Source organism: Miniopterus natalensis, chromosome 4 (assembly GCF_054644295.1).
Source record: "Miniopterus natalensis isolate mMinNat1 chromosome 4, mMinNat1.hap1, whole genome shotgun sequence".
NCBI lineage: Eukaryota > Metazoa > Chordata > Mammalia > Chiroptera > Miniopteridae > Miniopterus > Miniopterus natalensis.
The window spans coordinates 30,231,754-30,259,472 of NC_142084.1; the positions used below are offsets into that span (position 1 = coordinate 30,231,754).

Consider the following 27,719-nt stretch of genomic DNA (forward strand, 5'->3'; position numbering starts at 1 on the left):
AGCAGTGCAGTCTGGAGAGGGAGACAAGTACACATACCTATAAATTATAACAAAACTTGGTAAAGGCTCCATAATGGCTGTGGTAGAAGGTATTTGGGGAGAACTTTCATGTCCTCCTATGACATGGCCCTGGGGGCTCTGACAGCAAAGGCTAAGCCAAGAGGCACAAGTTAGCATTGAAAATATTTAAAGGTAACACTGCAAAATAGTGAATGGTTCTCTTAGAAGGATATTTAGTTTTTACATTATTTCTGCTATTTGATTCCATTCTTAGATATAAACTGATCTACTTAACTGTGTTTTTCAGGTCACTAAAAAGAAGTCTACCCTTCCAAATCCGTTTCATTTGGGGAACTTGAAAAAGGACCTTTCAGAAAAAGAATTGGAAATATATAACACAGTGAAGTAAGAAACTTCCTTATAATACTCTTTTTCACTTAAACTCTGCCTTCAAGGAAATTTTACAGTGAGAATGTACAAGTCCATAATATGTAGAGATTTTATTCAACGATTGTAATTATGAATTACATATCAAAGGTAATATTTATGCTATTTCTCCAATGTTCTTCATTACACATATAGGAAACATACTCATAAGAGATAAAACACAAACAAAGTAATAGTTCAAAATGTGAAAGTCCCCCTTTACCTCTCTTCCACAGTTAACCTTCCTTTTGTGTGTCTAATTTTTAAATAAGAGTTTACTATTTTTAGGCTCTGGTGGATGCTGTGGTGTGCTACCCAGATACTCCTTATCCCAGAGTGCTTATTCCCAGTCCTAGCAGGGATTACCGAGGCAGTATCTAGGCTAAGAACTGAAATATGCCTTTTCCTTGACTCTGTGCTCATGGCTGGAAAAAAATAAATCAGCTGAAGGAATTTTTTACTATAGATACCAGAATTATAATTTGAGATGCAGGTGGGGAACTGCTGTCTATATATTTAAAGGTTGCCAATCAGAAGTCAGCACTGGAGAGAAAAAAGCAAGGAATCATGCATCAAGTTAGAGAGTCAGCAGAGCTCAGCCACTTAGCTGTGTGACCTCAAGAAAGTTAATCCAAGTCCTCTGAACATTGATTTCCTCATGGTTAAAACGAGGATGGGTAATATTTAATACTCTGCAGGGTCACTATGAGAATTTAGAGTAAGATATTTTAAAGCACCTACCCTGCCACAGAGGGCATTTAGTATATTATTATTATTATTATTATTTTTGTTATTCTTTAGCTCTGTTTGCTAATGGTAGAAATAAGAAGTATGTATAGGTTTGGCTGGCCTGAGACCTAAATAGGGTAAGAAAGGATAGAGAAGAAGAATGGAGAAATGAAAATAGTAAGAGAACAGAAGAGAAGTCAGACTGTAAATAATGAGAAATAGAATACAACTAGTAATTGCCATGGTATTCTAGAATATTAACCCAGCTCTGCAGTTGGTAATAATTTTATTTTTCTTCAGGATCATCAATTTAACTATCATGGTAAAAGGCTTTTATGCTGCTTACTTAAATGTGTTTAGTTTGTTGGAAGATGTTTTTATATGTGATCCGTCCTCGACTGATAGCATGTTTATGGCTTGTAGAGATCTGGGCTAGACATGGGCTGAGTTATTCAGTACCAACCATGGAAGAAAGGGTGTTGGCCAATTTGGGTTGTGTAGCAAAAGCGTTACTTAAGTTACTTGCAAATGAATTGTTGTTTGTTTATCATTGCATAACATGTAATACTTGCCTCCATTAGGGAATTGATAATAACTCTAGCCAGTACTTCAGTTAAAGAGGAAGAAGGAATTAAATGTTTGGCCTAGTTTCCCTTCCCTAATTAGACTCCTAATATTATATTGTAGATTAAAAGCTAATTAGAAGTCTACACAATTCAAAATAAAGCAATATTTTTAAGTTTACTTAAATATCTTTTTTCTTTTCCTTTTTTTTCCTTCAAGATTGACTTCTGGTCCTGAGAACACACTTTTCCACTATGTTGCCTTAGAAACAGTGCAAGGGATCTTTATTACTCCTACCCATGAAGAAGTGGCCCAGCTAAGTGGCTCTATCCACCCTCAGCTAATAAAGAATTTCCATCAGTGTTGTCTCTCCATTCGTGCGGTTTTCCAACAGACCTTGATGGAAGAGGTAGGGCACTGCTGTAAATATAGTTTTATGCCAATTTCATTTCCATATCTCTAAATATTCTCTCTAAAAGCTCTTTCATCAATATGTCCAGCTATGGAAATTCTCAGAGCAAGAAACATAGTGGCTTCTGGGTTCTGGATGTATTCTGGAGGGTAAAACAAAAGGATTTGTTGATGGATTAAGTAAGGATTATGAGAGAAAGAAGAACCAAGGACTACTCCACTGTTTTGGCCCAAGCCTTACAAAAAGTCTGTATTCCACAGAAGTCATTACTTGGCTAATGATTTTATCAATGGGAAATTTAGAGAGATACATCAGGGAAGAGATAATAGTGTTTTAAGTTTACTAATCTACTCATTAGTAATCTATTCATTAAGCACCTACTATGTGCCAAGCACTTTAAAAATATATAAAGATGAATAGTATATTGTCTCTGCCCTGGAAAAGAAGCTTATCCTGTACTGGGGAAGAAAGAGCTATAAACTACTAATACAGTACAATACAATACAATACAATACAATACAATACAATACAATTAATATAATTAATATAATATAATAATGTAAATACTAATACAGGGCTATGAACAGAATGTTCCCTGCAAGAGTCAAGGGATATTCATGAAGTCTTTTTTAGGAGATGGTATTTAAAGTATGAGAAAGAGTAGAAATTTTCCTGCAGGTAAGAATGTCAGTGCAGGCTCTTAAGTGTTAGGATCAGCCAATTCAAATCTGTATGTGAAAACATTTTAAAGTAACACTATTAAAACCAGTTAATACTAATAATACCTATTAATTTACAGAAAAAGAAAGCACAAAATGCTCATCATTCAGGTTCTACAAATTCAATGTCTTCTCTAAACCCTGTGAAAGAACATGGGGTGTTGTTTGAATGCTCACCTGAAAACTGGACTGATCAGAGAAAAGCACCACCAGTTATGGCTTACTGGGTAGTAGGGTAAGTGGAAAAAAGCATTTGAAAGTGAAGTAAAATGTTAGAAAAGTGAAAGAGAAGTGGTGAAGGAGATAAGGTTTAAGATATAGGCATGCAATTATTAATCTAACTATAATATTTTAATATGTTTCAGAATTTTATTTTATTTGCTAAGTATCTCCTTTAAATTCCTCCCCAAGTCTTTTCTATTAAAAACAAATAGCTTGCCCTAGCCTGTTTGGCTCAGTGGTTAGAGCGTCAGCTCACTGTCTGAAGGGTCCCGGGTTTGATTCTGGCCAAGGGCACGCACCTCCGTTGCAGGCTCGTTCCTGGCCCCAATCAGGGCGAGTGTGAGAGGCAACCAATCGATGTGTCTCTCTCACATCCATGTTTCTCTCCCTCCCTCCCTCCCTCCCACTCTTTTTGAAAAGCAGTGAAAAAAAAATATCCTTGGGTGAGGATTAAAAAAAAAACAAAGAACAACAAATAGCTTATTTAGTTATCTTACAAAATTATATTAGTAATAAACTAAAACAATGACTTCACAATTTTACTATTTCCTTCCTTCCATCCCTACTTCCTTCTTTCCTTCTTCCCTTCACCCTCCTCCCCATCAACCCCCAACAGCAAGAAGTCCCTGCCTGACCTGGCCCCTACCCACCTCTTTGTTTCTACCTTCTGTCACTCTCCTCCTCCATCCCGTATGTGCAGCCACATTGGCACCAATCAAATCTTGTTCCTGCTATTCCTTGTGTGGGGGATGTTCTGCCACTTAACCTTTGCATGCCCAACTCCTTGATATTCTGACCAGTGCTAACATGTCATCTCCTCAAAGAGAGGATCCATGATCTCTTTCCTGCATTAAAAGGGCTATTTGGCCATGCTCTGTTATATAACTCCTTTATTATTTATTTTCTTGTTTGTTTATGGTCTTTCTCCCCTCACTAGAATGTTAGCTCTTTGAGGTCAGGATCATATCTATCTTGACCACTACTGGCACCTAACACATATCTTGATAAATATATAACGATTTGGTAAATGCAGCTGTGCCTTGCAAACTGTGGTGGTGGGTGGGTGGTATGGCAAAAAAAAAAAGATAAAATCACACTCATTGCATCTAATGGTCTTATATCTAGCAGAAGAAATATGAACTATGTTCAGATATCTATATATTTATGGATATAATATAGATATATCTATATATCTATATAGAGAGATAGATGATAGATGATAGATAGATAGATAGATAGATAGATAGATAGATAGATAGATAGATAGATGACAATAAATTACTTGGTACAACCAAATGCTATGGGAATTCAGAAAAGGGGAAAATCTAGGATTACAAAGAAAGGCTTAGAGATTCCATTTGATCTGGCTTAGAAAATGAATTGGATTTGGATACAACATTTTAGGAGAAAGAAGGGATGAACAAAGACCCAAATAAGGGAAATCATAAGGCAAAGCAATGAGTAGACTGGTTTGCCAGGGTGGTAAACAAATGGCATATACAAAGAGAAAGTGAAAAAGATCAAGCTGGAAAGCAGAGAGCCTTCAATTCTGACTAAGAAATTGAATTTTGAGGGAAATAGTGAGCCACTGAAGGGTCTCTGAGTTGAGGCAAACACTTTACAAATGTGATCCAAAGCAGTAATTCCCGTGTGCTGGTATAAATGGGATTTAGAATCACCTGAGTCACTTGTTAAATCAGAGATGCCTACCCCAGTAAGCTTCCTTGTGATTCTGATGTATAACCAACCAAGCTTGGGATCATCAGCATTAAGTTCAGTTCTGTGTGGTGTGATTAGAGCTGTGCTATTGGACAAGTAAGCTGGGAGCAGCAAATGGGATGGTATGGATACATGAAAGAATAGAGATAGGAAGTTAGGCACACATGCAGGTGTGCAGTGGAGCCTTACCTGCATTCACAGCAACTGGAATAGAAAGAATCAAGAGGTGCTGAATTCTGGTGACGCAGATCTGTGTAGAATAGAGACATTTAAGGAAGTCAGGCAGAACAATCCCTGATTTAAATAGTTAGATTTATATATAGTAGGATTGATTAGATTTTAACTCTTTAAGAAAAACAAGTCAAGTTTCATTGTTAATCCTAATTCAATACTACCTGCAAAAAACCTATCATATATTTAATGTTTTAATAATAATTAATCTTTAGAAAGTAAATGGCAATGTTTAATAACTGTTGTACTTAAAATGAGGGTATCACCATTGGCTTTATCCTGATGACTAAATTTAATATTTAAAAACTGAGGGAGCCTGGCTGGGCATGGCTCAGTGGTTGAGTGTCAACCTAGGATCCAGGCAATCGTGGTTCGATTCCCAGTCAGGGCACATGCCCGGGTTGTGGGTTCGATCCCCAGTCGGGGGCGTGCAGGAAGCAGCTGATCAATGACTCTCTCATCATTGATGTTTCTCTCTCTCTCTCTCTCTCTCTCCCCCTCTCTCTCCCTGAAATCAATAAAGATATATTTTTTAAAAAAATAAAATAAAAACCAAGGGATATGGTAAAGCATATTGGTAAAATAGGCTTTTTACACTCTGGAAAAACAAAAATAATTGACCTAAGGCATATATTATTTCAAAGTAAACCTACGTGCATTTCCCCCCTACTATAGATTTAGATTTGTGTTTCAGTTTATTACTGATACTTTCAGAAACAAAAAAATAAAATGAATTGAAAGTTTTAACTTTTCTTTGTTTTTTGAATTTCTAAAATAAGTGTTTTCTTTTCCTCTACAGGAGACTCTTTCTTCATCCCAAAGTTCAAGAACTTTATGTCTGTTTTCATGACTCAGTCACAGAAATTGCAATTGAAATGGCTTTTAAGTTGTTCTTTGGATTGACCTTGTAACTGTTTTCTTGCTGCACAGCAACACTACATGGAGCATTGAGCAGTGTTGGGATTGCTGAAATCCATACACAGAAGATAAGGTTTAATATTGAACTGTTCAATATTAAACATAATATTGTTAAATACTGAGATCATATACTGTTGGATTTGATGCACTAGACCTTAATAGTATTGTGAGACTTTTGAAAAGATATTTGATCAAAATATGAAGAAGGAATTGTTAACTTATTTTCATTTTGATATAAAACATTAATTTATTGACTAGTTTGAAGTAATGTGAAGTGTTTTATATAAAATTGATATAGGAAATATTTATCTTGGAAAAATACTCAGTTTGTTGTGTATTTATCTCAAGATTAATAATGAATCTGGTGACAGAATCATGAAATTGGGGGAACATGACCCGGTCGTGTAACTAATAAGTGCTGTGACCACAAGCAAGTCTTTGTACCTCTCTGAGCTCAGGGCAGTAAGGTATCATGGGTATTAAGGCACTTTGTTTAAAAGTATTTATTAAATGTCTTAAATTTGTTTATATTTTCCCCCAAAACACCATGACCTATTTTTAATACTGAGAATTCTTAATAAATGCAGCTACTGATCACCTCAGATTTTTCAAACAGACTGAAAACTTGGGGTTTATCATAGCAGACTTTTTTTCTTCATTTAATGAAATTTTAATCTATTGAACTGCTTTCCTGGTGTCAAAGAATCATATTGACCACCACTCAGTAACTGAAACAAAAAGATAAAGCAAACTACTAATGTTAATAAGGAGAAATCATTTGCTATGTTATAGATGTATACCATAATGTCCACATTGTACAGACATTGCATTTTTAAAAAATGAAACCAAACATCTTGGTTTTCATCACTAAATGGATACTGAAGTAAACATTGCAAATAAACTTAGTAGCCCATTTTTCCAAGTATGTTCATAGTCATATCTGAAAGTAGATTAGTCTGATTACTAGATAATAAATACCTATCTGCCACTTTATTAAATAAAGGGGACAAAGTGACAGTGCAGATACCATAGAGGTATATACTCTTTGGCAAGTATAGAAACATTCTTAAGTTGGATTTTGTTAGCATCCTGCAGATGGTCCCTTTCACCAAAGACTATTAATGCAAAAGATTATATAACTACTGTTTTTAAAAATATCAAGTACTGTCTTATCACCATCATATACACAGTGGGACAAAAGTAGGTTTACAGTTGTTCATATGGCAAATAATAAAATAATTAAATAAAATCATTAAAATAAACTGTGTTCTGCGTACTCACAACTATAAACCTACTTTTGCCTGGCCCTGTATTTTTAGCCCCCAACAATTCCATTTTAGACTCTACTCCCGCTCTTCCATCCCCTTTCCTTAGCTCTCATTGGTTTCTTTTTGTGGGGTTAGAGAACTATACTTAGCAACAGAAAATTTCTTATTTGTGCCAAGGGACTGTTAATGATGATGCATACAGGCAAGATAGTAAATCTGCAGTGCCTGCTTTTTTATATTTCTAATACAAATGAGAAAACTTATGAAACCAATTTAGTAGGTTTGTCTGCTTTGAACAATCTTGAGAATGTTGTGAATAATTGTTGTGTGTGTGAGTTCCCTCTAAATAGCTCCTGGCACATGTTATGTGCTATAAAAGTGTTAGCTGCTGCTACTATTATTATCAAATATCCATTGGTTGAAAACCAAGGAATCAGCTAAATCATACCTGTTACTGCACAAAATGTTGGAAAGAAGCTGAGGAAAAGTATTCAGCACTAAAAATTTTTGAGAACAAGGATTTATACTTTGGATATTTTAAAAAATATTATTAAATGTTACTAAAACTTTAGTCTATACACTAAACTGTGTGAAAATAATTTACTTTTGTAGAGCTATATTTCTGTATTCTATATAATTGAAGCTATTTTTATACTATATTGATAGTTTTTAATAAAGATGGTTTGGAGTTTGTGGTTGTGATGCCTTTTCATGCATTGGTCCAACAAATGTTTATTGAATTTTTACTCTGTGCCAAGCACTCTTCTGGATGCTGGGGATACAGTGGTGGGAAAAAAAACACACAGCTAAAAATCCATCCTCATGGGAGTGAGGAGCACAAAGGCCCTGAAACTCTATACTTTTAATATTAACATATAAATCACCAAACTGTTTTTGTTCCCTAACTCAGTAAATAAAATGCAATGCAGCAAGTTAAAAGAAACATTTTTCAGCTCAGTCTGTTGAAAAGAGCTGATATAAAGCATTTAATAAGGTAAACAAAGCAATATTTCTAAGTACTTTTAGTTTTGTTGTCTTCTATCAGTGAATATATACCATAAATAAGCTTGAGGATATCATAAGGAATATGTTATAAACACTACAGAGTCAAATGCAGGGGTGAGGGGAAAGGGAGGCAAGAAAGGAAGAGAGAACAGCCCCAAGGAGCAGCTTTTCTGTCCTCAGAGATACTTATGCATCTATCTCTCTTTTCACCTTGGAGTGTGATTCAAGTAATCAATCACCCCCTTACATTTTTCCCTGTGTGCTTGTTAACACTTCAAATTCCTTTTAAAAAAGGAGATTGAAACCTTCATTTTTCAGAGTTTTGCAAATAAGACACCAATCATTTATTTCTTGAATTTGCAATGGATTTCACAAAGGATTCTGAAGTCAATGCAGTGAGAAGACTTAAAAGCTTTTAAAACTAGGAATAATGACTAATGCAGTTTCTTCAGAAAGGTTAATCTGATGACAACGTAAAATGGAGAGAGACTCAGGCTGAAAAACCAGTAAGAGCCGAATAAGCAGCTATAGAAAGTAGCGTGAAATACCAGATCAGCAGGACCTGCCAACTTGTTTTACATGAGGTAATCAAAATATTAACAAAATTCCTGTTCTGGAATTCCTATTCTGGAATGGCCTACATATTTATTTTTTCACTGGTGACAAGGAGAATGAAAAGTGTCAGAACACACTTAAGATAATGAAGAAAAAATTAGAACCTAAGTTCAATGTCAATAACTTATTCCGGGTTGCCTGGCTGTGTTTCAAAACTGTAGGTCCTACAGAGTAAGAGATGATAAAATGGTGTCTCTATTTATGAGAAACCATCAAACAGGCTATCAAAAGGAATAAGGAATATATTATAGAAGGCTCTCTAGGATACAGGAATTTTTTAAAAAGGGAGGTGGGAGGAAATACAGATAGACATGATGTACTGAGTATTCCTGCCCCGAGAAGTCAAACCTGAGTCTGATCAGCCTCAGAGGAGTTCTCAAAGTGTGGTAGGGGAGAAATATAGGTGTCACCAGGACATCTGGGCCTCCATGAGGTCAAAACGTTCCTTAATAATGCTAAGACAACATCTGCCAGTGTCACTCTTCCTCTCATCTGTGCAAATGATGTTCCAGCAGCCACATGAGCTGTGACACTGCAACTGGCTGAAGAACGGCTCTGTAAACCCAGCTGTCTTTCCTTCAGACATGAAAGAGAATTCCAAAAATAAAGAACAAGGCTATTCTCCTCACTACATTATTTTTTGTTTTGAAAAATTATTTTAAATGTTATTTGTGTTGTGTATTACTATTTTAAATGAATTGATAGTTTTATATTTTGTTTCAATTTCTGAAATGGTACATATCAATTTATCACACAAAAACAGAAGCTTCTTTGCACTCTTAATTTTTAATAGTGAAAAGGGGGGTCCCTTTCACCTTTAAAGCAAAAAGTTTGGCCCTGGCCAGTGTGGCTCAGTGGCTAGAGCATCGGCCTTTGCAGGGCGGGGTCTTGGGTTCGATTCCGGTCAAGGGCAGTACCTGGGCTGCAGGGTCGATCCCCGGGCAACCAACTGATGTGAGAGACACATAGATGCTTCTCTCTTTCCCTCCCTCCCTTCCACTGGGAAGCAATGGAAAACATATCCTTGGGTGAGGATTAATAACTGAAAAGTCTGTGAACCGCTGTTCTAGAATAGCTCACTGGTAACCTGCACGTTGGGATTCCCCAAACCCCAGCACTAAACAAAATTAAACGCCACTCGCCGTCTCCTTTGAATGCGCAGCCGGGACTGAGAGGGACACTGCTCTGGGTGTAACTGACCCATTTCAATCAAATAAAGGAGAAAGAGGAACATGTTGAATTATGCTAAGCGGGTACCATCGGCAAAAAGCAGTGCCAACGTGACTAAACGAGCCCCGCAAAACTAAGGAAGCGATATTACAGCGATTTCTAAGAGAAAAATGCACAGTAACCCTGGGAACTGAAACGAAACTCGGTTAATCCCACACGGTTGACTGCTCTGCTCTAGTTTGTACACCATATTTACACAGAAATAGCAACCCCGCGGCCCTTCCTGCACCTTCGCTGCCCAGACCCCACGGGCTGTGGGCCCGCCCGCAGCGAGGAAAAACCCGCGCCCTGCGACTCACCCGACAGCACCGCGCGGCGCCGCAGTGTCCGGAGTCACGTGGCCGGCCCCAGGAGGCGGGAGGCCGTTGGAAGCGCATGCGCAGCTTCCCGGGGGCCCCCACGTGGTGCGCCGGTCTCCTGGCGTCCTCGGCGCTGCTTTCCCGCCAGGACCGCCTTAAAGCGGTTTTGTGCTTCCCTTCGTGGACTCTCCTGGGCTCCTGTAAACCTGCTGCTGTTTTTTGTGGGGTTTTTTAAACCTCTGTCGTCCCACCATGCAGCGTGACCCTCCGAAAAAGAAGCTGGAGAAGAAGCCGGAAAAGCGGCTGTTTGACCCCATGTCCTTCGGGAAAGACTTGCTGGCAGGCGGGGCCGCGGCCGCGGTGTCCAAGACGGCGGTGGCGCCCATCGAGCGGGTGAAGCTGCTGCTGCAGGTGCAGGCCTCGTCCAAACAGATTAGCCCGGAGGCGCAGTACAAAGGCATGTTGGACTGCCTGGTGCGGATTCCCCGCGAGCAGGGTGCGTACAGGCGCCCACGGCGCCTCCCTCTCTCCTGGGTGGGCCGGGAGGGGACGACTGCGGGAGCCGCGGCCGTGCCTGCGGCTGGGTGACGGGCTTGTTTCTTCATCTCGGAGAATTCAGTGATCTGAACCAGTCTATCCCAGGGCCAAGAGGGAGACCAGTCCTGGTGCAGGGGAGACCACCACCTTCTCTATCTCTAAATTTCTCCTTCACAGCCGGATTTACACCTTGGCGCCTCTGTGCCTGGCTCTGAAGGCAGTGTTTGACTCCCAAGATTAGGGGAGATGGCTTTTAAGCACTTTGCTGTGTGTTAACAAATGCTCAAATTGCTTAAATATTGTTGAAATAATATGTTCGAGAGGTATTCCAAATATGGGACCATTGGGGCCTCCCAGGACTCTGGTCCCTATTTGGTGAAAAGAGGTTATGTTTGTTCTTGAAAACTACTGAAGAGGCGCTCACCTCTGCTTAGATTTGAGGGGGGAGCAAAATGACATAAAGACAAATAATTTTTTTAATGCAGTGTTTTTTTAAAATCCAAGATCATCATAACAACAAAGTTTTAAGACAGGATCAGTATTACCAATTTTTCTTTTGCATCAGACTCTGTCTTTATTTAAAATTTTAATTTTTTTGTGGAGTTCCCCCCCCTCCATTAATATTGAAAGAAAGATTTCAAGGGGTAAATAATGAAAGTGCTTTGTTAACCATTAAATGCCCTCCTGTTGCAGAATGGCTCCTAAGTTAGCTATTCTGCAATCGGATAAATTTATCACAAGTCTTCTATAATCCACCCATATAGTTGAATTCAACTGAAAACTCTCAATCAACTTCAAAAAGGAAATAGGCCTATTTATTGGGTATTCTGAACAAGAAGTGAAGTGGCTTCAACTCCAGTGCAGTTCTTTCTTCCACTCCTGTCTAGAGCAGGAAACTCTTTCATAGACGAGTATTCTCTCCCTAGGATGTGATTGCAGCTCTTCTTGATCAGTTGGGCACAGTATTTAGGGTCCAAACTAGACTCTTAAGGCATCATCTAAACTGTGAATTTAAAATGTCTATCTGAGAGCTGAACCCGAATCTTTCATAGGAGTGGTGCACATCGCCAAACCCCATTTATTTTATCAGAGCAAACTTCCCATTTCACCTACGATTTTTACAGGAAAAGTAGGAACTTCTCTCTCCTTGGTGTATGTTCTAAGACCTCTTCAGGGAAGTGGGGGATGCTTTATTATTAGCTAATCTGCTTTGCATATTTAGTCAGGTAAAGTTAAATATTCTGGTCAGATTACTTGACCAGTGCTAATTTATTTTATGTTTTAAATGTTCTTTGTAATATTTAAACCTGAACATATATATATATATTTAATATATCTTTATCAGCTTCAGAGAGAGGAAGGGAGAGGGAGAGATAGAAACATCAGTGATGAGTCATTAATTGACTGCCCTCTGCATACCCCCCACTGAGGATGAATTCCCCAAACCTAGGCTTGTGCCCTGACCCGAAATCGAACCTTGACCTCTTGGGTCATAGGTAGAAGCTCAGCCACTGAGCCAAGGAGGCCAGGCTAAACCTGAACATATTTAATATGGCTGTTATAAATTGAGTTCATTCTGAATAGTATTCCAGTTCCTACTTTCTGTACTTTCAAAGATGAGATGATAATAGCAGAACTTTAAGATGTTTTCTATTCTTACATACAGGGCCGTCTTATGAATACACTATGGTATTTATCCTATGCTAAAAGGTTAGTAATTCATAACAGGGTTAATATTGCCATCTAGGGGCTTTTTTGGAAACTTGTGAGGAATTTTTTTATTTAACACAAAGATAGAGGGGTGTAATCTTTCATTGAAATGATGTGAAAAGCAAAAGCCGGGGAGGCTAAACATCTTGCTGCTATACATGGCCAGTCCTACACAACAGATTTATCCCACATCCTAAAGACTCAGATCTCCCACTGGATATTCATGTAGCAGTAAAAACTGTTTATGATTATCTAAGCTTCAAACCTAACTCTGATTAACTTCTCAGCACAAACTATCTGGACATAGTTCTAGCTAACACTGATTCCAGTAATGCAGCTACTGTCTAAGTAGAGCAGGGATGGGGAACGTCTGGCCCACAGACTATGCAAGATCATTTGTTCTGGCCCTGCCAAGGCAACAGCAGGCAGGACTCAAAATTCAGTAAGTCTAGGAGCTTTTGTAAAGTTGGTATTTTTGTATGGTCTTCAATTGATGTTATAAATATCCAAATTGCCCTTGGCAGAAAAAAGGTTCCCCACTCCTCAAGTAGAGGGAAGATTGTTTTGTTTGGAATTTTACTGAGAGTTGTTCTTCATTGTGAAACTCATGTCAGCAACTCTACTTGTATTAGGTTACTTTTATTATCTGCATTTGTAACTATTGAATTCATGATCATTGTACATATATATACAAATATATTTATTAAGCCCTTTTTTCAAAATGTCAGTTATGTCTTAAATATAACTGAATCATTATAAATTGAAGTAAACATTTATTATGTTTATAGTGTGATCATCCCTCACCAATTTACTAATTAAAATACATATTTAATATAAATTCCTTTCTTTTCTCTTTTATATAACAGTGAGGGCATTATATTCATTTTTAAAAAATTGATAAAAAGGTCATTGTCTTTGAATTCTATTTCTAGATAGTAAAGTATTTACAATAAATACTTATATAGAGAGGACTTGAGCCTGGTAGGGTTTAGAGTCACCATGCTAGATCATTTTGGAATTTACTAAGCAGTCACATTCAGAGGTCATTATTTACTGGAATTTACCTTCTGTCTCTTTTCTGGAAGTTGAGACACATCCACATTTCAAGTGTTTTGAAGTTTCTCTTGTTTTTTATACTTGCTCTAATTTTACTAACTTTTCCTTTCTTTAGGCAATATGGAATGAGTCTGAAACATGAACTCAGAAGGCACAACTAGACATTCCCTCACTATTTTCTTACCTTATCTCTTTCTAGCAAGGATAGATCTCTTTATTCTTGCTCTGAACATAGTTTTAAACATTTCTTTGGTGTCTTTGATACTTTTTATAAGCTTTCCTTGGATTATGAAAGCTTCTGAATTTATCCTGACTAATACTATTCTTAAAGATTTACTCTATTCTTCAGTTGGTTTTATGATCTTCCAACTTCACGCACTTTTATTTAATACTGTTTAAATATTTATTACACAAGTAATGCATGTTTGTTATAAAAAATTAGAAAATACAGAAGCAAAAAATAAAAACAAATCACTGCTAAAATCACCACACTTCACATTTTGGTGTCTGTGCTATGATTTTTCACTGAGCAAAATATGCATATGTAAATATATTCTTCATTAAAACAATTATTGTACTTAATATATTGTAAAATAGCCTTTTAAAAATCTGAACTATGCAGTCTCATTTTTAAGAGCCTACCAGAACTCCTCACTTAGTTACTGGCCATGAGTTATCTTTAATCTGAACTTTTCCAAACTTATTTTTTTGAATGCTAGAGCAGTGAGGTTTTTATATCTTGAAGGTTATGTTTTGGGGCACGCAAATAAAATATTAGGTATTCACTTTATTTAAATAAAATGGAAAAATAAATTTTACTTATATTTAAGTAATATTTATTTACTTAATATAAATAATAAATATAAGTAATATTTATTTACTTATTTTACTGGAACTGGCACTTATGCTTGGGACAAAAGTCAGTTACATATTAGAGGGCACTAAGGCATTCTGAAAAAGGAATAGGAGTTAGTTACACAGTGTAGAGAGGCTGACAGGCACTCACCTCAGTTATTACATAATAAACATTATAGTTTCTGTTTGCTCAGTTAAGTGGACTTATTAAGACAAAAAGACTATTTGAATATTTTAAGTTATCAAAAAGAATATTTAAATCTTTTTTTTTCTTCTTTTTTAAAAAATATATCTTTATTGATTTCAGAGAGAGGAAAGGAGAGGGAGAGAGAGATAGAAACATCAATGATGAGAGAGTCATTGATCGAGCCCACAACTGAGGCATGTGCCCTGACCGGGATTCGAACCCCGATGGCCTGGATCCCCAGGTTGATGCTCAACAGCTGAGCCATGCCCGGCTGGGCAAAAAGAATATTTAAAATATAGATTAGTGTGCATAAGAATTAACCCCACGCTAAGGATGCCTTGAGATAATAGCAAATGATGGCATAAAAACATTATAATTAGCAAGATATCTGAAAATACTGCTTTTTAATTGTTCTAATAAGTGCTCATGTATACTCTAATGTCTCCTAGCTATACGTTTTCCCCAAGCACCTTACCTAAATAGCCCTTTGTCATTCTCCATCTCCATATACTATTTTTGTTATGACCACCTGGCATATTTATGTAGTTCTTATGCCTACCCGACATATTTATTTGTTCATTGTCTCTCTCCCTGGACCCTCGCCCTCAAAATATAAGCACCATAAGACCAAGAACTTTGTTCCTAGTGCTATCCCCAGCAGGTCTGCTTTGTACTAGGTACCAAATAAAAGTTTTTTAAGTGAGGAATCTTTGGGTATATCTTAAAAATGTACATAATGGGATAGTATAGTATCAAAGGTATGTAACTTGTAAATATATATACATATTTATGAGTCATGCTAACTATATATATTTTTACTGATAGGCATTCTGTCAAAACATACTGGGGTCCACTAATCTAGAATATATACCAAGTGTGCCTAGCATTCCCATTCTTGGCTGTAAATTGACCAGTAAATGGCCCAGTAACTGTTTCCTATTTTCCCATCAGTTCTATTTTAATTCTTAATTATTTTCTCAAAATTAAGTTCAGAGTATGTTTTTTCTTGCCCTTAAATTTTGAAGAGATTATTTTTTCTTAGCAATTAAGTCAAACACTTAGCTATATGCTATTATCAAAGATACCACAGTTGCTATATTTTTCTCTACCAATTTTGTGATTATATATTAGGAAACTGTCCTTTTCATCTGTATGACTGCTTTTCCATTTTTTTATTCTGACCCAAAAAGACTACTCGTTTTATTGAGAATGGATTTTTATAGAGAAGCAGTAGATATTTAATAGTTCTAGGTCTGGAGTCAGATCTGGAATCAAGTTCCAGCCTTTACCTTACCTTGTGACCTTGAACCATTTTTATTTAACCTCTCTCAGCCTTATTTTCCTCAGTAGTATACTGCATACCTGATATGGTAGTTGTGAGGGTTAAACAACTATAAATATTCAACCATGTGTCTATTGCATAGTTAGTACTCAATGAATTGTAATTCTTTAATCATTACGTATGCATTCCTAAATTTGCAAACATGTATTTCTGATGTGTATTTGGGATTAATTTGCGTAGGGAAGGAAAAATTTTCCTTCTACCTTTCTAGGTTCTTTGGATATTCTGATAATCAAATTAACAGAAGACAGATTAACCAGAGAAAAACAACTTTAATTGCGTACGTGCATGGCTCTATAAAAATCTGAAACCATAAGCAGTCGGACAGTTGAGGCTTATATGACACTCTGAGCTAAGAAGAATGGGGTAGGGGTCTGGGTCTTCCAACAGGAGGAAGAAAATTTACAGGAAGACAGAGAAAGCAAATGTTTTATAAACAAATGTTGGTTGTGCTGGGCTGAGCCAATGGGACATAGAAGGGACTTTGAAAAAACAGATCCTGTGCAGCTCCAGCCAGTTTATCACACCTAGCCCATAATCTTTGTAGTCATCTTTGGTGATAGTTCTCTTCCTGGACCAAGCCCTCTCTCTAAATTTTTTCTGGTAGTTAAGGAGAAGGTAAAAAACCAAAAAAACACCTTCCTGAGCTTTCTGTTTCTTAAAAACAATCAGTCCCAAATAATCCTCACTCCAGAGACACATTTTGGAGTGACAAATTTTACTCCCCTAAGTTTGCATTACACGGAGTAGATTTTTGTAATCTGAGGGAACTCATTTTTTCATCTTTAAAATGAAGAGACTAATGATACCTATCTCATGGGTGATTATGAGGATTAAAGGAGTAAAATCCAGTTCCTCTAGAAACCCAAACCCTAGAGGAGAGCTTTTGAGTCATGCAGAAGACTTGATTCTAAATCCTGGTTTGGCTGTTTGGTAACCACATCCTTAGATAGTTTTTAAACTCTTTAAAGTTTCAGTTTGTGCATGTGTACAATGGGTACTATAGGAGAACCTACATCTTAAGCAAATGCTTAGGAAGTGGTAGCTATTACCATTACATGTTGAGTGCACTAGTAAAGACTGAATCAACTGTGAATACTGGAAAGATTATTTCTTGGCTATTAAATATGCTTCTTAATTGTGCAACTGCTTTTTTTTTTTTTAATCCTCACCAAAGAATATTTTTTCCATTGCTTTTCAGAGAGAGTGGAAGGGAAAGAGAGAGAAAGAGAAACATGGATGTGAGAGAGACACATCAGTTGGTTGCCTCCTGTATGCACTCCAGCCGAGGTACATGCCCTTGGCTGGAATCAAATCTGGGACCCTTTAGTCTGTGGCCCAGTGCTCTAACCACTGAGCCAGACATGCTAGGGCTGTTTAACTGCTTTATACTCAGCTTAGGATTCACCAACATTCTGGGGGATTTCCCATTAAATATATAACAAATAAATATCTTTCCCTCTGTATACTTAATTAATTTAACTTTCAGTTTCTGAGTACTGGTCCAGTCAGCTGAAATTATTTTCATCTGAATCTTCATCTTTAGAAGACTGATTCTAGGTATTCTCTAAGCTGGGCGTAGCGGTATCTTATTCAGAGTAGCAAGATCAGACTATTTGACAATTTGCAATCTAGTAAAAACAATTATGGCTGCTGAAGAGCAAGCCTGTTGCATTCTAGGGCAGCTTTGGATTATAAAGGCAGCTCTGAATTATAAGGGTAACACATATTAGGATTGGTCAATCTGTTGAGATTTGAAGTGGGAAGTTTATTACGTTTCCTCCTGTCCATCAGGCCTCTGGAGACTGCCTTGAATTGTAAATTGTTCCCTTTTCTGTCTAGGTTCCAGTACATAGAGAGAAGGATGCTTTAGACTCTTCGATCCCTTTCTCCTCTTAAATATGGATACAAACCAATTTTGTTCTAGCAGCCTTACCACTATAGGAATTGTATATCATGATTTAGAAATGACGCTAAGGGTTACTAACTTCCCTGACAAATACTCTTGAGCTGATTTTTGACTAGTAAAGAACTCTCTTCAGCTGATAACGGTTTCTATAGGTCGTTAGGTATTCAAGGTTTTTTATTGCAAATTAACAAAATTAGAATGAGGTTCATGGAGCTAACACTACCTTTTTTCTTCAGTGGAGACACATATAAACTTTATTTTTTCTCATGAGAAAGGGCTTTAGTTTTAAATAGTTCAAATAACTAAGTTTGTTAAAACTATGGGAATTACTTAATAATACAAGTTTATATTTAGTATATTTTCTTTCGTAGGTTTCCTCAGTTATTGGCGTGGCAATTTGGCAAATGTTATTCGGTATTTTCCAACACAAGCTCTAAATTTTGCTTTTAAGGACAAATACAAACAACTTTTTATGTCTGGAGTTAATAAAGAAAAACAGGCAAGTATATTTTAATATTTCTAAAATTTTCTAAGAAATAGTTGGATTTGTGTTACCTATGATGTTGGGAAGGTGTGCTCAAGTGGTGGAAAAAATAATAAAACAGTAACTTAATATATGTTAAGTTATAGAAATTATACATGAAAAACAATTTTTATAAGTTTCTCTAAACCTTTTAACACAATTTTAATAATTAAGGGATCTTTTGTCTCAAGGCACTATTTCTCTGAATAAATATTAATTTTAATGTAATTTATATTTTATAATCACTATTTTACTGTACTAGGGAAATTCAGCATTTTACCTACTTTTATTAAGAAAAAAAAAGGCAGTCAAGAGAGATGTATTCCTACCTCTGAGGTAATTCATTCCCTAAAAAAGCAAATTGTTGCTTCTTTATGACTAAGGACCTATTTAGCTGAGATTGAAGTGCATAGTGTGTACAATCTAAAGACATGATTATCTCATGTGGCCACTTTTGCTAATTTGGGCTACTTTTGTTGGAGGCCATTAAAGTATTTTGGAATTTTAATATGTCAGCATCTAAACTGTACCTCCTAGACTGCCTAATAAGAAGGAAAAGCTACATGGACGTGAAGAGAGGTATTCTGGATAGTATGATACACATTATTACAGACATTTACTTTAGAAAATCAGTTTGTAAATCTGGGCTTTTAACCTTTAGAAAAATAAGAATTTCACACAATCAGATTCTGTAGTTTAATAACCACGTTTTAATTTCATATATTTCAGTTCTGGAGATGGTTTTTGGCAAACCTGGCTTCTGGCGGAGCGGCTGGGGCAACATCCTTATGTGTTGTATACCCCCTAGATTTTGCCCGAACCCGATTAGGTGTTGATATTGGAAAAGGTATGGGATTTTTAGAAATACTGACTGACTCTTCCTTCTTTGTGTTTTGAACAATGTATTATTTATTGTAGAATTATGCTGTAACAACAGTGTTAGTTACAGTCTAAAAATTTTATTCTCAACCAATTGGTAGGGTCATAGGGCCTAAAGATTACTACTTTTTTCTTTTTCCTTAAAAGAGGGAAGAAGGGGAAGGCCAACACTGTAGTAACAAAAGAGGAAAGACAAAAACTGCTTATAACTGCCTTTTTTTCCCTGGAGAGCCACCTCCTAGATCGTTCATACAGTTATTCCTACCTCTACTATGACTCCTCTCTAGGTTAGATGTTCAACTCTTATGCTAGAGATTCCCTTTCCCTTTGTCCTTATTTTATGTACCATATCTAACTATCTTTTTGTTACACACTTGTTTTGGTAGATTATGTTCTTTGGTAGCTTTCTGAGAAGAGTAGAACAGGAGATAAATTGAGATCTTGATTGTCTAATAAATGTCTCCGTTTTACCCTAATTCTTGACCATATAAAAAATTCTGGTTTTAAAGTTAATTTGTTTCACAATTTAAAAAGTATTACTCTTGCCCAGCTAGGCATGGCTTAGTGGTTGAGCATCAACCTAGGATCCAGGTGATCAGGGTTCGATTCCCAGTCAGGGCACATGCCCAGGTTGTGGGCTAGGCAGCCGATCAATAACTCTCTCATTGTTGATGTTTCTCTCTCTCTCTCTCCCTCTCCCTTCCTCTCTCTGAAATCAATAAAGATATATTTTTTAAAAAAAGAAAAGAAAGTGCACTCAAGCGTATATCTTAAAAAAAAAAAAAACGTATTGCTCTAGATTCTAGTTTCTAATATTGCTCTTAAGGTGATCTCTTATTGCTTATCCTTTTGTATGTGCCTTTTTTTCTTTTTTAATCACCTTATATCCCTGATGACCTGACATTTCACAAAATATATCTTTGTGGGAGTCTTTTTTCAGTGATTGTGGAGGTAACTCAGTTGGCCCCATTCAATCTGGATGGAGCCTTGTGTTCAGTTCTGAGGATGGCAGACAAGAGTCACTTGGCTGCTCAGGGTGAAGTTCTTCAAATTTATAAGTGTTTCTGAGGTTGGAGTTCAGTGGCTCTCTTCTCAACAGTATCTCCCTTTGCAAGAAAATTAAGTTTCAGCTTTCTCTGCTCTACTTAGTGAGATTCCACTCCACATTCTTTCCATCATGCTAAAATTTGTGGCTTTTATTCTCTGTCAAATACTCTTCTTTGCCTATATGTCTTTAAACCTGTTTTATTTCTTTATTATCACTTTAATAGAATGTCTTTAGGGAACAGAGATTCATTATAAATATTTCTCCATTGCACACTGTGAACCAGACCCTGCTTTAGATACAAGCTGTGTGTTTATCTCACACACATACACACAAACACCCCATATAAAACATGGAGCTCATAGCTCATATACCTTATACTCTAGTGGGGGACACAAGTAAGAAAACAATGAATGAATGATTAAAATATATTGTCACTTAGCAATCAATGCCATGAAAAAAAAATTAGGAGAAGGAAGTGACATCAATTTTAGATAAGCAATCAGAGAAAATATCTCAGAAAGGGTAGCAGTTTGAGCAAAAATGAAAATAGGTGTTCCACCTTATGTTTAACTGGCAGTCCAGATTTTCTTGTTAATGCTAAGAAAGTGAAAATAATTCATGTATCTTGCTTTAAGTTCAGTTTTGTTTTTTCTCAAAGTCTGGAGAATTTAGTTTATATTGAAAGATTATATTCTACATATAATTTTCAAATATTGTCAAAGAGTTCAAGTCAAGAGACAATAAAAACAACACCAACAAACACTCGAAAAATATGACGCTCCATCTAAAACGTTAATGATCCTTAAGTTACAAGGTTTTTTGTTTGTTTGTTTGTTACTGTTTTTGTTTTTAATCCTCACCTGAAGTTATTTTTTCCATTGCTTTTCAGAGAGAGTGAAAGGGGGGAGAGAGAGAGAGAGAGAGAAACATCGATGTGAGAGAGACACATAGATTGGTTGCCTTCCGCATGGAGCCAGATCAGGGCCAGGGATCAACCAAGGTACGTGCCCTTGGCTGGAATCAAACCCGTCACCCGGGTTAGAGGGTTGATGCTCTAACCACGGAGCAAAACTGGCTAGGGCTAGTTCTCAAGTTTTTTGTTTTGACTTTTTGCTCTTTTTGTTCTTCAACTGAAAGAAGTCATGAAGTTTTTCATTCCTAATGAAAACTAGAAATTTCAATGTTCCTAGTAACTATGTTTCTAGTAACTTCTGGTAATTTCACTGAAACATTTTAAGGCAATCATGTTGCTTAATTAGATTGCTTTTATAAGATATTAATATTTAAATTTTTTTTAAGATACTACTTGAAACCTTAATTATTTTTTAATTAATGGGAGAATTTTGATGTGTGCTTTTTTTGGTCTTAGATTTCTAAGTGGCAATTCCAAATACTTCAAAACTGTAAGATGTTTAACTAAAGTATTTATCTGATATATAATACTGCTAATAAATTTTAAATGTCTTTCTTTTAGGTCCCGAAGAACGACAATTCAAGGGGTTAGGTGACTGTCTTATGAAAATAGCAAAATCAGATGGAATTATTGGTTTATACCAAGGGTTTGGTGTTTCAGTACAGGGCATCATTGTGTACCGAGCCTCTTATTTTGGAGCTTATGACACAGTTAAGGTAATTTGGGGGCTTTAGTATAAAACAAATAGCTTGTTTCTTTTTATTCGAATTAGTACCATGTTCAGCAGATATGTTTACTTTGTTATATAAATCAAAATAAATGATGGAATAAGAGACGTTATAGAGTTGTTTGATCACTACTTTACCATAACCTAATTAAACTATAACTCTACTGTGGATCTGACTTGAGATATAGAGCATAAACCCAAACGTTACGTTTTTGTGCTGTTTGCACTGAAAGACTCACTATACATCATACTATAAATATGAAACATTCTGAATAGGCTTACATCATAATCTAATCTTTGACATATAGAAAGACTTCTGACAGAATTTTCTGATTTTACATTGACTTATCTTTTTTTCATGCAAATAGTACACTTACTATCATTTGGGAGTGTAGGAAAGGCATAATTAATTAGTTAAATGTAATAAATGCTTTTATAGCTCAGGTGTCTATTGAGTATTGTTAGATTCTTTATTGAATTCTCCAGATTGTTTTAGCAATTTGCCTTTTCATTTCAGATTTTAATATTTTCATAAGGTAGGAAAGAGAAAGATTGTAATAATGGGCTACCATTTTAAATAAGATTAAAAGTTGATGGAAGTTTTATAGCATTCTATATTATCTCTACCCTCCATCAAATGAAGTTGAATGCCATTTTTATTGTGGTCTGGGCATAAAACTTTTAGTTTGTAGTGTATTTTTTCTTACGTATGTTTATTTAATAACAAAAGTTTATGTGCACTCTCTTTCTTTTATCTATTACCAGCTGTAGTAGCTATGAAATTTAGAAATGTTTCTTCACTAACTTAGAGCTTTAAAGCTGTTTATCAAATATCAGCCATTGATGATAATAGCATGCATTATTTAGGTTTGAAGAGCCATGGAAAAACTTTTTTGGTCACTGGCTGTTATCTTTCCTAGTTTTCAGTGCTATTAATGACAAATCAATTAAATAGGAAATGTGCTTTTCCCCCTCAAATGTTTTTAAAGTATGACATTCCCCTTTTCTTACTGATCTCCTGCTAATATCTTAATTTTCCCACATGAAATCCAACTGGTCTTAATGGCATTTTAAGTATAATTGAGCCCTCTTTCATATATTCCTAAGAGTTATTCTTTGACTTAAGGATTTAAGATATTTTAGATGGTTACTTTTTACATTATTTTTTTTCCAGGGCTTATTACCCAAACCAAAGGAAACCCCATTCCTTGTCTCCTTTTTCATTGCTCAAGTTGTGACTACATGCTCTGGGATACTCTCTTATCCCTTTGACACAGTTAGAAGACGTATGATGATGCAGGTATTTTATATTATTTGAAAGTTTGAGTTTCCAACTATCTCAGATATTCAGGTATAATTTATTCAAATTTTAGAGAAATTTTAACTGAAAGGCATAGGTCATTTGTTTTACTTATTAAAATAAATACATGCTCTGGCCTGGCCCAGTGGCTCAGTTGGTTGGAGCGATGTACTGTACACCAAAAGTTTTCAGGTTCAACTCTCAGTCAGTTCACATACCTAGGTTGCAGGTTCAATCCCCAGTCGAGGCACATATGAGAGACAACCAATCAATGTTTCTCAAAAATCAGTGTCCGTCCCTCTGCCTCTGTGTGTGTGTGTGTCTGTGTGTCTGTCTGTCTTTCCTTCCCAATCCTCTCTCTCTAAAAATCAATTAAAAAGTATATCCTCAGGTGAGGAGTAAAAATTTTTTTTTTTTGTATTCTTTCTCATTACTAGACAGCCATCATCCAGCAAAGCTTTTTTTTCTCCTGCTGTCAGAACAGAAATGTTTTCTAGTCCTGTAGCATATATTGTTTGAAGTGTGGAGGAGGGTGGCAGGGATTGGATGAATATGTCTATCCTAACTGAATATTAAGTCAAGTAGAATAAGCCCAGTCACAAGCCACTGATATATATAATATCATTTGTTGTCGTCTGTTTTAATAAAAGCAAGTCATTTTAACTTCAAAGATGAAAAGTTGTTTATAGTGATCTATGTTCTAAATATAAATCCCCAAGCCAAAATTTTGATACCTTCAATTTTCAATGCTATTACTTGTTCTCTTCATTCAGCAAATATTTGACTACCTAATCTATGCTAAACCATGATGACACAAGTAAAATAAGGCAGAACCTGCACCCAAATTCATAGCATAGTATTGAAGGCATACACCATCCTTAAAGTTATTCCATTTACATTTGTGTTTCTTCTTGATCTGTATCTAGCTCTAGGTTAATACATTGAAAATGTGGGATTTTTTTAATCTTCACCCAAGGATATGCTTAGAGGCAGAGAGAGAGAGAGAAACCTATCGGCTGCATTCCATACGCTACCCGACTGTGGGTCAAACCCACAACCTAGGTATATGGTCTGAGAATTGAACTAGCAATCTTTCGGTGCGTGGGATGATATACAGCCAACTAAATCACTCCCCCTGGGTTACATTGAAAACTTTTTAAAATGGAAAGTTAATTTGCACAGGATAGTAATAAGTGTACCTGGATTAGTAAATAGTACTGTGTCAGTGTTAAGTTTTCTGATTTTGATAACACTGCTTTGGATATGTAAGAAAATATTCTTAGAAAATGCACACTAAAGTGTTTAAAGATAAGGGTCATGATGCCCGGCCGGGCGTGTCTCAGCGGTTGAACGTCCACGTAGGATCCAGGTGATCGGGGTTTGATTCCCAGTCAGGGCACATGCCCGGGTTGTGGGCTCAATCAGTGACTTTCTCGTCATTGATGTTTCCATCTCTCTCTCTCCCCCTCCTTTCCTCTCTCTGAAATCAATAATGATATATTAAAAAAAAAAAAAGATAACGGTCATGATATCTGCAACTTACTGTCAAAATAATTATATTTTAGTGTATTTAGTGTATTGCTAGGGCGCCATAACAAAGTACAACAGACTGGGTAATTTAAACAATAGAAATTTATTTTCTTACTGTCCTGTAGGATAAATGTTCAAGTCAAGGTGTCCAGCAGGGTTGGACTCTTCTGAGGGCGTGTCTCTGTGGCTTGTAGATGGCTGTTTTCTCTCTCTGTTTTCCCATGATCCTTTGCATTTCTCTTCTTGTAAGGATGGCCATAGTGGATGACAGCTCACCCTAATGTGCTCATTTGACCTTAATTATCTTTGTAAAGACTCTGTCTCCAAATATAGCCACATTCTAAGGTGTACTTCGGATTTAGACTTCAATATATGAATTTTGTGGGGACACAATTCAGCCCATAACAGTACTGTTTAATTTTTATATTTTTATTTTATATATCACAACTTTCTTAAATCCTGTTACAAACACTAATCTATATGTACACTCTTTGAAGATATATTTTTTACACACATGGGTCTATAATCTGCAAAAAATACCAGGCTCTTTCTTCTTCTCTTTTATCAATACTTAGACCTTTTATTTCCTTTACTTGCCTTTATGCACTGGCTGAGACCTCTGATACAGTATTATAGTAAAGTGGCAACCTTGTCTTGTTCTAATCTTACAGGGAGTGCCTTACATAATTTAATGTTAGCTGTGGGTTTCTTGTAGTTTTATCCATTGTCATGCTATGGCTATTCCTTTCTGTTTTGGGTTGTAACAGGTATTAATTATGAATGGCAGTCATGTTTTTTTATATCTATTGAGATGATTACTTCATTTTTCTCTGTTCATGTTAATATATTACATTAATCTATTTCCCAGAGCTGAACCAATCTTGTATGCCTGGAATAAGTCCAGCTTGGTCACAATGTTTTGTATTTTGTATCCCTTACTGAGTTTGATTCGCTAGTTTTTGTTAGGAATTTGGGCATCCATGTTTCAGTGACATTGGCTTGGAATTATTCCTTCTTGTATTGTGCTAATCTAGTTTTGGTATACAGGCTATGTAAGCTTCATAAGATATGTTGGGAATTCTCAGTTTTCTTTTCTCTAGAATAATTTATGTATGATTAGAATTAAATGTTTATTGAATGTTTAGTAGAACTTGCATATAAAGCCATCTGGACATGTGGGGTTTTTTGGTTTTTAATCCTCACCCAAGGATATTTTTTCCTTTTTTTTTTTTTTTTTAGAGTAGAAGGGAGGGAGGGAGGGAGAAGACAGACAGACAGACAGACAGACAGACATTGATGTGAGGGAGACATTGATGTGAGAGAGACACATTGATTGGTTGTGCCCCGTGCGCATCCTGATGGGGGGCAGGGATAAAACCTGAAACCTAGGTATGTGCCGTTGACCAAAAATTGAAGCCGAGACCCTTTGATGCACAGGCCAATGCTCTGCCACTGAACTATACTGGCCAGGCATGTGGTTTTCTTTTTGAGAAGATTTGCAACAACTGATTGAATTTCTTTAATGAATTCATTATTCTAATTTTTTCTATTCTGTTGGTAAATTATGCTTTTTAAGGAATTTATTCATTTCTTCTGGTTTTCAAAATAATTGCCATGAAGCTGTTTGTGATACCATTTTACTCTTAATCTGTGTATCATCTGCAGTTTCCAATCATTTTGCATTTCTAATCATTTTGGTGCCAGAATGTTAACAGAAATTTGTCAGTAAATTATTTCAAATAACTAAATTTTGGCTTTTCATGCAGAATTTCTGTTGTGTTTTTTTCTGTTTCCTTTATTTTTGCTGGTTATTTTTTTATTTCTACTTTCTTTAGGTTTATTCTTTGTCTAAAAATGTTTATGTTGGTCATTAATTTTCAGCTTTTCATTAATTTCCTTATAAGTTACCACTCAGTAAATTTGCATCTTACAAGTTTAGTTAAGGAGTTTTGTGGTTATTATTAGGTTTTAAATATATTTTTAAGATGTGTTTTTTTAAATATCCAAACATGATATTTTTCTAGTTATCTTTTTTACTGTTTATTTAGCACTTCATTGCAGTATAAATCATGGTATGTGATACCATCTTTTGAAATTTGTTAAGCCCAATATCTGGTCAGTTTTCAAGTGTGTCTGCAAAGTGTAAGTATTCTCCAGCCACTAGATAGATGTACATTCAATGTATACCCATTAACCCAACATATTTACTCAACACGGTATTAATATCATGTCTTTAGCGCTGAATAAAATCTCTCTTAACATAAAAGCTATTACGATAATGGCAAACTATTTGTCTTTCTTTATATAGAGTGGTGAGGCTGAACGGCAGTATAAAGGAACTTTAGACTGCTTTGCGAAGATATACCAACAAGAGGGAGTCCGTGCATTCTTTCGTGGTGCCTTCTCCAATGTCCTTCGTGGTACAGGGGGTGCTTTAGTGTTGGTATTGTATGATAAAATTAGAGATTTCCTTTATATTGGTAGTGGAAGTAGTTCATCAGGAGATTAAATTGAGAAATGCATATATTTAGCTCGTTACACATACAAATTACATAGCTGCCGTCTGTATACATTTTGATAGTTTGTTATTACTGTCAGTATTTTTAAAGTGGTAATTCTGCAATAAAGCATAAGCTTTTTCAAGCATTTAAATACTAAAAGTCAGATAAACGTGGGTTTCCTTCCCACTTGGACTCAAACTCACTTTAATGAGACATTTTACTTATAATTAGTATATGTTATTTCTGTTAGTTTAAAATCTCTTACTTTTGTGATGAAAAATTAAAATGTATAATGTTAAAATATAAGAAATGAAAGTTCTTTAAAAATGCTATTCTTTTCATGTA

At 36.0% G+C, this 27,719-nt stretch overlaps 2 protein-coding genes across 4 annotated transcripts in view; both read left to right on the forward strand.

Annotated features, from left to right (window-relative positions):
• INTU (inturned planar cell polarity protein) overlaps positions 1-6,215 on the forward strand; it is a 57,539-nt gene extending 51,324 nt beyond the window's left edge. For all 3 annotated transcript variants that reach the window (XM_016203323.2, XM_087816476.1, XM_016203324.2), the window contains exons 13-16: positions 308-405; positions 1,939-2,128; positions 2,931-3,085; positions 5,822-6,215. In XM_016203323.2, coding sequence (XP_016058809.2) covers positions 308-405; positions 1,939-2,128; positions 2,931-3,085; positions 5,822-5,933 — 555 coding nt within the window. In that variant the 3' untranslated portion in view covers positions 5,934-6,215. The remainder of the gene's footprint in view (positions 1-307; positions 406-1,938; positions 2,129-2,930; positions 3,086-5,821) is intronic.
• A 4,394-nt stretch (positions 6,216-10,609) lies between these two features.
• Positions 10,610-27,576, forward strand: SLC25A31 (solute carrier family 25 member 31). The gene is made up of 6 exons (XM_016203258.2): positions 10,610-10,853; positions 18,325-18,452; positions 19,206-19,323; positions 21,878-22,032; positions 23,218-23,343; positions 27,182-27,576. Exons 1-6 carry the CDS (start codon positions 10,610-10,612, stop codon positions 27,380-27,382), a joined length of 972 nt encoding a protein of 323 aa, XP_016058744.2. The 3' UTR covers positions 27,383-27,576.
• Positions 27,577-27,719: the final 143 nt, after the last annotated feature.

Coding starts and splice junctions, on each gene's coding strand:
- SLC25A31 (XM_016203258.2), top strand. CDS start 10,610: ATGCAGCGTGACCCTCCGAAAAAGAAGCTGGAGAAGAAGCCGGAAAAG. Junction 10,854..18,324: donor GCGGATTCCCCGCGAGCAGG/GTGCGTACAGGC, acceptor TTTCTTTCGTAG/GTTTCCTCAGTTATTGGCGT. Junction 23,344..27,181: donor GAAGACGTATGATGATGCAG/GTATTTTATATT, acceptor TTCTTTATATAG/AGTGGTGAGGCTGAACGGCA.